Here is an 11,620-nt window from a genome sequence, read left to right as displayed (position 1 = left end):
CTTCCAACGTACGTATTCGCGGTTAATTTCTCGAAACAGCTCTCTAACAAGACATTTCAGAGGAAATCGCCAGGGTGCCATAAGAACCTGAAAATTTAGAAAATGTATTGCTTGGCGAAAGGTACCAGCAAAATAATGGAGGCCGAAGTCAAAATTAGGAACATTGCCAATTTTCGGTTTTTATGTTTATTATTTCTTTGCCACCGCAGCTAGTGTAGCTTAAAATAATAATTTAAAAAATTGAATCGCTATAGTACAGTACGGAGACCTTGTTGGTAGAATAAATTAATGGATAAGAATTAGGAGAGGGAAAAAGCAACTCCATGACACGAATACTGCCCCAGAACAAGCTACGGATATTCACATTACCTTTTTTCGATATTTAATAATTATTACCTATTCGACCGGCAAAGAGAAGTTTTATCGAGCTATTCTGTATATGAATAACATTTAGCTTGCAGGTTGAGATTAGATGATAAATTCAGTTCTTCGAAACGTCGAAGAGTCTGTCTGAGACAATGAAAGTGTACTGGCATATTGGTCCAAAGTTATCGCAATAAGATATATGGAAGATTTGAAAAAACACCTGTTGATCGTGGACTTTGGCCTGGAGACGACACAGTCGAAAATTCGTTGGGAAAGAGAAAAACGTACGCAACTTTTTAGCCTCTGAAAGGAAAACTAAATTGAATTTTTCATAATCAAAGGCTTACTGTCAAATTGAGCGTCTGTTTCACAGAACACTCAGATTCGTAGAGGTCTGAATTTTTGTCCAGTTTTGGCTCGAGGTATTGTGTCTTCGCTTTTGTTGCGGTTTATTTTTGAACACACGAGTAAGGTATTATAAACCTGGCATTGACATAAAGGCCCAGGGGCCCCCGATCGCGTTTATTTATTCCAAGACAAGCGCCATCTGAAAGGAACACACTTCTTTTCATTGATTCCCTGCTCCCTAATTTGTAGACATGGTCACGAAGAAAAAAATCGTTTTTCCCAAAGGGTTTTGGAAGAAAACGCTCACGTCGGTCTCGAGATTTAAAATAAATAAACGCATAAAAACGCAAATAAATATATTGCGACTTTATTCGAAACCGCCGACCGCCTTCTTTTTAGACGTAAATTCCGAAAACTGACGATACCGCTTTTAGCGAAGGAAACCGCACTCTTTTCCATCACTCGTTGTTTACGCGCAGAGTAGCGAGCAGACAGAAATTATCCTCGCAAAAATGTTGCTTGTTGTTTTGTACTTGCAAAAAGAATTAAAAAAAACACAAAGACCTGGGATTTCACTGATGATTCATCCAAAGCGGAGGTGGATGACGAGTTCTTTTAAAATTTTTATTTGCTTTGCATATTTTTTTGAACTGTCGTCTTTATGCAAATTACCAGAGGCGCGAACGAAAACGTGGGGTGGGGTCATCCATTGTCAGCTCTTCAACCACAATGAATAAGTATTGTCGATTCGCATGAATAAACACGGATTTCCGTGAATTGTGTGCTCTAAAATCGATGGAATTACCGCAGAATCGTGCGTAAAATTTCAATCGCGTTGACTGGATAGCAGTTCAGGTATCGACAGAGGTTGTGGTGGTTCGTTAACTCTTTTAAGTGGGAAGAATTACTGGTGGTTGGACAGATCATGCAGAAAGAATTTGTATGATAGATGTAAGTCCCGAAAGTAGTAACTTGGCCTTATATGGATTAAGCCCTGGGGGTTGTTATTCGTGGCGACCAATCAAAGGCTAGACCGCCATTTGTTAGCCAATCAGCGTCGATGAAAGGTTCGATCCAAATAGCCAGTAACTGATTCACTTCGAATAAAACCTATGTTCTCGTCATTTGCTCAGTAAAATATCACAACTAGTTATTCCAAAATGATGAACAGCAGTCCTCAAGGGCTGACTTTTTACGATACACCTGATTCGCTATCACTGCAAGAGATGGTGGAGTGCGATAGCCATGAAATGGACTTCAATTTGAACGATCCCTTTTTTCAATTGCACGAGAGCAGTATATTTCATGACACACAGCAACTCATGATGTCGATGAAACAAGAAAGGCTGAGGTCGGATTGTACGCCTGTAGGGGACTTGACGAATTTGCAGTGGCTACAAAGCGTTAGTATACCGATGGAGAAAAACGCATCAAGCGAGAAGCAGGTCATGGTTGATCCAAATACTGCGTTACCTGTCCAGTGGCCGAATCAGCAACAAGTTCCCTTGTCCCACACGCAAGTGAACGTAACGTCTGTTGCAACTCCGCAGATTCTGCAGGCACGTGCAGGGGAAACTAAACCGAAATCGTCGCATCATAGACCTAAAAACGGCATCAAAGGCAGCTTAAAATCACAAGACAAAGCCTATCCTAAGCCGCTGTTTTCTTACTCCTGTCTCATTGCGATGGCCTTGAAGAACAGCGATTCAGGCACACTCCCCGTCAGTGAAATTTACAAGTTCATGATGTAAGTTGCAATTGGCGCTGAAATCGAATCTTGCCATCAGGTTGCATTTGGAGCGTAACTGGAGGTTAAAAATGTTGCTTTTCTTTGCGTTTTGCAGGGGAAAGTTCCCTTATTTTAAGACTGCTCCGGATGGCTGGAAGGTAAGCGAAAAAATTTAGTAATCGAATCAGTTGTTCGCATGACTGGTGAAGTTTGAATTTAAATATACCCCTTTTCTAACGGTTTGGGCTTTTCTTGGTGAAGTCTCAGTGTTGTTGGAGATTTAAAGGAAAAATTTGCCATTCTTGCGACACGTTTCGTTCGATTGATAAAATCTTCGGAAGCTTTGAAGACATTTCCAAAAACTTTTTTGTTTTCTTATCAACGGTTTCCTGAACTATGGTTTCCTCGCTGCATTACAATGGCTGGGTTCTGGCCAGCTGAGAGCAGTTCGAATCCTTGCAGAATTTCACGAGCTTGCTTACTTTTTCGGAGATTAAATTTTTTTAGAGAACGTTTCTTGCCGCAAAGTGGGAATCAGGTACATATCATGACCGGAGGTTTTTTCATTGCTTTTCATTCCCTTTCATGACATTTGGCTATATTCGTAATCGGATGTAACACAATGGCTTCGATGTTAGCCGAATAAGAGGTACTGAAAGCAACGACAGGACAAATATTTCGTTCGAACGATCATGTGTTCTGTTTCCTTGATTAATTTAAAAATACAATGAATCAAGGTACCGTTGTAAGGTGTTTGACGAATCATCGAGCCAAAGATTTAGAAGTAGCATCTGGGAGATAAATCGCGAACTGATTTTGCGTATAAGACGTGCAGTCAAACGTAATCGCTAATTTCGAATCGTTGCACTGGGATAATTACGATAAATAAAAAACCTAAATACGAGTTTCAAATTCTAGTTCGAAAAAACATCAATAAACGCTTATAGAGATGGCTCCAAAGATTTTCTTAAAACGAACAGCAAAATACTTAGGGTGGGGTCGGAATTTCTCAGAGGTCGTTTTGACAACTCCGTATGAATTCTTTAAATCGCTCGGTTCGAGAGTGGCCTGCCATAATATTTTTTTTTGTCAAAAACTGACTTTGAGCTTTGAAATACAAATTGTAGGTCTCAATGCCACATCAAAGTTACGATATCGATTAATGCGACAACAAAGCTACACCTGAAATTTTTATATCAGTTGCTACGAGAAGATTCCCAAACTTTTCCTCGATTTGCCGATGTGTATAATTCCACAGATTCGACAAGTTAGAGACCAATACAGACAATGAACATAAAAAGGAAATAATGTTATTTTTACGGGAAAGTTTTATTTCTTCCTGTAGGTTTCTCTTCCTACAACAGGTGGTTGATATTTTGAATAATTGATGTCATTCTAATTAAGGTCCATATTGCACACAAGTAGCTGCATATTTTTTTCCTTTTTCTGAATCTTTAAGGCAAGAGAAAAAAAAGGTTCTGTCGACGTGATTAAATGACTAAACTGGTTTCTCATTTGTGTGTTGCTACGGCATAATTTAAGTTGCGAGTTACAGATTTTTTTGGGTTCTTTTCAGGTTGAATTATACAAATTTATCTAAATTTCTATGGGTAATGCAAAGAAATAATTTCCTGCTTTTCACCTTACTAATTTTTCGTTCTTTTCTAAGACACATAAAAGTCAACTTAAAATTTCCAAGCTCAAAGAATTGTGGTACATTTGATGGTGACATTTCTAAAGTAGATTTTTTGACATGATTAATTTCAATGTATTTCTCCTTTTCTTTTGTTCAAAATGATTTATTTACTTTAGTCGAATTTGTTTTGAAAAGAAACACAGGAAAGAATACTTTTTTGATTTGTCTAGTTTATACTGATAATACCCTTTCTTTCACCAAATTTGTCCCAACTGCCAAACACTTTTTGAGAAAAAATTATGCTGGTAGCAGTACACTATGAATGGGTTTTTTATAGGTTCTCTATACCAGTCATATAATTATTTCCAATACAAAGTTCAGAAAGCAGTCCCTGTTTTCATTCTATTTTCCCACTAAAGAGTTAACCACTCTAAATTGATAGAGATGTAATATGGCAATTTATTTTCTTTTAAGTGGCAAACCTTGAAATACTGATAATACTTCAATTTTTCTCAACTAAGGAATTTAATCTACCTTCAAGTTGACATCAATTATTTAAAAGCCTTCTAAACCACCCTTTCGCAGATACATCACTGTGATTTGTGGGACCTAAACGAAAGTTGCGCACAACTAATTATGAATGTTAATTTGTAAATGAAAATAAAAGTTCCTGAGGTAAAGTAAAACAAAATTTCTTCATCAGGGTCTGCAACTGATTTTTTTCCTATTGTCTAATAGTAAAACAGAAAATATTCTGTGTCAATAACAATAATTTCCTCACCGAGTTACTCTGTTAATAATATTTTCTTTTTAAATTTACTGTGAGTATTAGGAAGATGTATATTGATATTATCATACCAGAAAAAAAACATCAGTCAATGGAAATTTTTGTAATAAATACAAAACAAAATCTTTCCGATTTCATGTCATAAAATTACTGTACCATTGATGACTTTGGAAATGATTGAGCTGTAGATTGTGAACTTTGCATCTAAGTATGTACGGTAGTTTTCTGCCACTAAGGTTGTGAAGCGGTGGGAGGCATGGTGGCCTCATGGTTAGTGTGCTCTACTCCAGATTGAGTGGTCCAGGTTCGGGTCCTGGCTGGGGACATTAGCTGCGGTTACACTAGCCATTTTGCCCTTGGGTAAGTGGCTTTTTCGCACGGGGAAGCAATTTTTTATGTGTGACCGATCTGCCCTAAGGGAAATTTCCTGTGGGAAATTTCCATGGATACGTCAAAAAGAACAAAAGAATTGCCATGACAGTTCCAGATGTAAGTCTTATGGTTAACAAAACCCTAAAGCGGCTCAACCAATCACAAGATTGCCGAACGTGAGGAAAATACATGCTGTGATGAACTGCGTAAACAACTGCGGACGTGGAAATACCCAAGCACGCCTTTTCTGGCCAGCAGCAAGTCGACGTCTAAATTATAAATTGGAGAGTTGCAAGGACTAGAGAAAGCGTAACTGAAGTCGACGTCTTTGTTGCCTTCTTAAAATGAAGCGATGAATCGCTGAACTTAATTGAGGTGGACAGTTTAAGAGAAGCACCGATCATGACAATTACCGAAAATAAGCCAAAGAAAAGTTTGTCATTCAGATGTAGATCTTCGATGTTTACTTTTTTTTAGATCCTTAATTTTAATGTATTTTGTATTGTAATTAGTTTTTCAAAAACCATTTAGTGGAAAAACTAATAAATCTCATCTTGTCTTATCTTAAAGGTAAGTTTCCCACCAAAACAGGCCAACGCTTACCTTCCCCTTGGGTAATTTACAAGTGTGTAACCGCAAATGGAGAGTCGATCATAACCCAGGGTAAACCCAACCCAAGCCGTAACCCCAAGGTTCCCCATGGGCAAGAGGTCTGGTGTAACGGCTCCTACTGTGTTGTGTTCTTGGGCAAGACACTTTACTCTCAGGGTGCCTCTCTCCAGCTAGGTACATAACTTGGTACTGGCGAATTTAATGCCAGGGGTAACCATGCGATGGACTGGCATCCCATCTAGGGGGGGGGGGGGAGGAGGGTAGAAATACTCCTAGTCACTTCATGCTACAGGAGCCAGGATAAGCTCTGGCCTAATGGGCCAGTTGGCTTGTAAGCAGACTTTACTCTTTTTACCTTTAAGGTTGTGAAGCAATGTTTTTGCAATAAGCATCCGATGGGCGATGGGGTGTGGCTCTGTATCCTACTGAAATGTGGTCTATTAAATCTGCTTGCCCTTCCCTCATCATCCCCATCAAAAGCCTCTGATTAAACAATTTTGATTGAAAGGATTGTGAGATGAGATTAAGTATTATACACCTTGAAGGAGGCACTTTCTGGATGAATATAACCAGGAATGCTTATCATTAATTTTACTGGAAAATTCAGGTTGGGATGACCAAGGCATAATGGTAAGCAATTTACCAAATTCACCAACCAACCAGACTAAATACTGTTTTAATTTGTACCAAATAGGGAAAAAGTGGAATATTCCTTTTTTAGAAGGAATAGACACATAGCCATTGTTTTGCTGTACCACTGCCTTTAATTCCTCCATAAGGGGCATACTAGATAGAACCACACCCTTTCCTTTCCATTACTTGTCAGATTATATTCTGCAATAATATTGCTTTTAATGGTTCAATATTATTGTTACTTTTTTATTACGTCATAGAACTCAGTCAGACACAACTTATCATTGAACAAGGCATTCTGCAAGTTAGAAAGACCACAAGGTGCATCCCAGAGGAAGGGATGTCTATGGTCGCTTAAACCTGAGAGGCGTGAACAAATGGACAAAGAGATCAGAAAGTGGAAAAAGAAACATGCTGAAGCAATCAGGGCTAGTATGGCAAATCCAGGTGTGTGTGAAATTTGTCATTAAGATAATATCATAATTATCATAATCGAAAATGACAAGAAAAAATTAATAAACAAAGCAATTTTTGATTGCTTTGTGTTGAAAACATTGAAACACTTACATGTAACTTAGAAACAGTATGTAAATGTCAACAACAAAATAATCATAATTTCCAGTATGGAAGGTTAGGTGATCACGAAGGAAGCAATTGGTTTGTTTTCACTAACACCCACTTACCCTTGTTCTGGTGGTAAATTGATGACATAGGCACGGGAATTTTGTCAATATTTAACAAAAGGATAAAGATACCACTCAACAGAGGGATTTCACGATTCTAGTTGCTGGCATTACTAAACCATGAAACACCGAAACGAAACACTATAAAACACCATGTATGAGCCCACAATACATTGAATTATACTAACCTACAAAGGTTGGATTTGAGATTAAATATCATTGTAGGCCTAATTAGGCCTACAATGCTATTGCTCCTAATTCATTGAAATTAAAATTAGGATTCAGATTAAGACTGAGATTAGGAGCAATAACTTCTTAGGCCTAAAACGATGTTTAATCTCAAATCCAACCTTTGTCGGTTAGTATTCAATGTAGGGTGGGGTCATACATGGTGTTTTGGTGCTTTGTTTCGCTGTTTCATTGTTTAGTAATTAATTTGGACCTCTAGTTGCTGCTCAGAATTAAGGGTACGTTTCCCAAGTCACGCATATAACCAATAGAACTTCATCTTCACATTTTGTTCAGGGAAATAAAGCTCAATACACTTTAAGGAAAATGCCCATACTCAGGAATTTCGACTTTAATTATTGAAAATGGAGCAACTATGAACCCTTTTCTTCCTAAAAGTGACAAGATTTTGCTCTGTCAAATGCCAGTTGATTTTTAGTCATCAATGGAGGCAAGTTCAGGGAAGGAAGGGTCTAGAAAAGGTGTTTTAATTACAAAAACAGTAGATTCAAATTTCATTAATGGTACAGAAATTCCCATTGCTACCCATCACAAAAAAAATAATTCTGAATGAAGTGTTTTCTTGTCATTTTATCGTAGATGAGCTTAGTATTTCAAGCGATGATTTAGACAATTCTCCAGAGCAAATAATGACCCAAACAGAAAACTGTGAGGACAGAGCTGCAGCAGATGCTGCCAAGGAACTTTTTGGCAATGACCTAATCCAGGAAATTCAACACAATGAAGTCCTTGACTGGGATGACATTATTTCTCAAAGCACTGATCTACCAATCGATCCAACACTTAGTACTTGTACCAGCTTGCCAATCTCGACACAGCACATAAATGGAATAAACGGTTGTGACCCCATCACCACTACTGTGGAAATGGAAAACTCAACACACTACTTTGTCAATAGTGACGGCCAAGATTTTGACATCTCTGCTCCTTACATTTCACATTACTATAGCTTGCAACCACAACAACACATCAATGTAGGCTTTTGATTAACAGAGTATTCATTCTTAGCTAGAAAATAGTAAAAAATTCTTTGGTGTACAGAAAGAAATTGTGATTGTAATTCAAGGTACGAGCCTTGTAATAAGGTCAAGTTGTTTTTAACAAATTGTACTAGCAGTGGTACAAGATTTATTTGGCTTGGGAGTTACAGTAGCACAAGTGTTGACTTACAGTGCTGTCAGCCACTGTGATGTGATGGTTTTTCCACTGCAACTATTTTCACAGGTGAAGAGAAGAACCTTCCAATTTTTACACTTCAGCAATTAAATCCTTGAGATGAGCCTTTCCATGTTATTGGTGACAATATCAATATTAAATATTTCATTTCTCTTAAAAATGATCCTGAGTTTTTAGGCTATTTTTATAAACCTCACTGTGGATAGCAGTTGATGACAAAGTCAAACAAAAAATGGTCAAAAAGCAATTGTGTGGCTTTCAAAATAATCCAAGCATAAGACTGCAACACTTCGGGGTTCAAATATTTGGTGCAACTTGAAGGCCTTGTGGTGGTTATTGGTGAATTGTTTCCTTTTAAGCCTGTGAAAAGTGCTGTAGTAGTTTTAAGGGAATGGTGTATTATTAAGGGGGCTTAATAACGATTTTTTTGTGAACTCAAAGTTTGCATCATTTTAACACTAAGCCTTCTTGTCAACCGTTGTAAAAAGTTATGCAACTGTGTACTTGGATAAACATTTAATATATAAGGTATCTGTTGTCCATCTTTATGTTCTGTACTTTATTTAATCTTATAATGGTTGAGCTTCATTTACACTTGACGCTTATTTTTTCATGACAAACTTGCTACGGAACTGTAAATGCTGCTCAGCAATCCAAACATAAGGTCAAGAAATAACCTGAAAGTTTATTCTCTGGGTATACATACAGGGAAACATAATGCCTGTACAAAGCTTTTTTAAACGAAAAATGTAACTATATTGTGGCAGGGCTAGCGCTGTCATCTAAGGAGCAAGCCCCACATTGAAGGTACATTGTTATATACCTAGACTTTTGCAAAAACAAAACGAGCACTGTGATTGGTTGATTCTTGGTCACATGGCCCTGATCAAATTCAAATATGCCACCAGGATACAATTCCCCAGTTGTTGCCCACTCTGGATGTTTTGCTGCGATTGTTGCAGGAAAAGTCTAAACATATAACAAAGCACTCGGGAAAATAATTAGTTTTGTTTTCCCTTGAGTCCTGATGTTTCCCTCAACTTTGTCTCAGGAAACATGAGGACTCTCTGGAAAACAAGATTAACTGTTTCCCTCGGGACCATACATTAAGCGTATAGTAGTAAAGTCTGGAAAAATTAGTCTCCAAATATTTCCTCTCTTCAGTCAGTTCTAAGTTGTAAAGTAAACTACATGTCTAGTATTTCACAATGATGTTTCTCGGTGAACATTAATTGGCATTTGTTGGCAGGCTACTTAGAATCAAGGAGTAATGAATAGCAGGGCTTTATATGTTCTTCTTGAAAAGACAAGGAGTCTACGACAGCTGCATCTTGGTACCCTTATCAATGAGTTCTACTGCCTCCCTTTACGTCCAGCTCCTTCAGCCAGTCCTGCTAGACCATAGATCAGTTAATCGCTTGTAACATAGCCATTCACTCCATCACACTTCACACATAGATTCTTAGAGCGCTTTCCATTTGACAGAACTGACCGGCCAGACCGGTCATTTGGAAGGAGTAACTCTACAACATATTCAAATTAACACACTTCGAGGACGATATATACTCCTCCATGCAAGTGTTCTTCAAATTGTTGCATTTTCTTTGCAAACTGACGGGTCTGGCCGGCCAGTTCTGACAAAAGGAAAGCGCCCTTAGATTCAAAATTTGTAAATAGAGACCACAGACAACCAGTAATTTAATTTTTTTATATTCATATTGTTTCCTGTAACGTACATTTCCTGTGATTTTTAACAATTTTGAGGAAGTAGAAGACCTATTTTAAACCTTTTAGTTCTTTAGAGCTGTACATGAAATATATGAAACAGTTCAAAGTCACTGTGGATATAAATTCAGATAATATAATGGTTAATGTACCAGTTGTAAATAGCATCATTTGGTAGTCAACTATTTCAGATTAAAAAACTGCTGGAATATGTAAAGCATTATTGGCTGAAAAACAGTTTGTGAAAGTAATTTCACAGCTGCCAATAAAGAAGATTTTAACATCTCATCTTTCCTGAATTCTTATCGTTAAAAGACCTGCATCAGATCTTGGTATTGCAAATTTTGCCTCATTAGCATAAACCCAACACATTCAAAACAGTCCTCCAAAATATTAGCCTGATTCTCAGGTAGTCCAGGTTGTGCAATCAATCTGGACTGTCTGAGAATCAGAATACCATTGAGATATACAATACCATACAATACAATACATACTTAATTGACCGCTTCCCATAGGGGTTTTTCAGGGCCAATGAAACACAATCAACGAAACAACAGATCACAACAACTACAACTGTGAAGAATCCTAACTGGCCGGAGGCAAACCATTTGGCTGTTTACAAGTGCAGCTGAGAAGTTGAACCAGGGACTACTAGGAACAAATTCAACGAGTGGTCAGAGCCAGTCTTGAACCTGGAATCTCCGGATCTCAAGGCAAGCGCCCTAACCACTGGGCCACACTGCCTCCTTTCACACCCAATGAAAATTAAAACCTGATTCTGGTTTAACAACCACTAAATCCACTCAAAAACTGTCCCCTTTGAAACAGTTGAAATTTCACAAGGATGTATAAACAAACTCTGTTCTTTTCCGAAAAAAAATTTTTGTCAGCTTTTGATAACTAATATTTTGCTGATAATCAAACCTCAAGAACTTAAAATTGGGAGGGTAGTTCAGTAAGAAGTTCCTTCAGCACTTTAAGTCAATGAGTAAGACAAGATACCATCCAGCGAAAAAAAGACAGTGTAGTTCAGGGTTCGTGCTACTCCTTGAAGTGCTTGAAAAGCCCTGGAATGTAATTTTGGACTTCAAGGGCACTTGAAAAGCCCTTGAAAAAAGGATTTGTGGGAAACTGCTTTAATTTTTGCTCGGGTGAAAGTTGTAGAGATTGCATCATGCCAAGAGAAAATGAAGATCACACTAAGTTAAAGACAAGACATCTCAAAAACTGACTATTGGGGAAAGATTAATGCAAAAATGAAAATGCCTTTGGGTGCACTTAACTTGCAGGATGTGGGAAAGAAT

At 37.8% G+C, this 11,620-nt stretch overlaps 1 protein-coding gene across 1 annotated transcript; it reads left to right on the top strand.

Annotated features, from left to right (window-relative positions):
• The first annotated feature begins 1,809 nt into the window (after positions 1–1,809).
• LOC138000130 (forkhead box protein N4-like) lies at positions 1,810–10,604 on the top strand. Its single transcript, XM_068846310.1, has 4 exons — positions 1,810–2,461; positions 2,559–2,601; positions 6,744–6,930; positions 7,995–10,604. The coding sequence occupies exons 1-4, from the start codon at positions 1,875–1,877 to the stop codon at positions 8,399–8,401; spliced, it is 1,224 nt and encodes a 407-aa protein (XP_068702411.1). The 5' UTR covers positions 1,810–1,874; the 3' UTR covers positions 8,402–10,604.
• Positions 10,605–11,620: the final 1,016 nt, after the last annotated feature.

Source organism: Montipora foliosa, chromosome 1 (assembly GCF_036669935.1).
Source record: "Montipora foliosa isolate CH-2021 chromosome 1, ASM3666993v2, whole genome shotgun sequence".
Lineage (NCBI taxonomy): Eukaryota > Metazoa > Cnidaria > Anthozoa > Scleractinia > Acroporidae > Montipora > Montipora foliosa.
The sequence above is the reverse complement of the archived record's forward strand: the minus strand, read 5'-3'. Positions and strand labels throughout refer to the sequence as shown.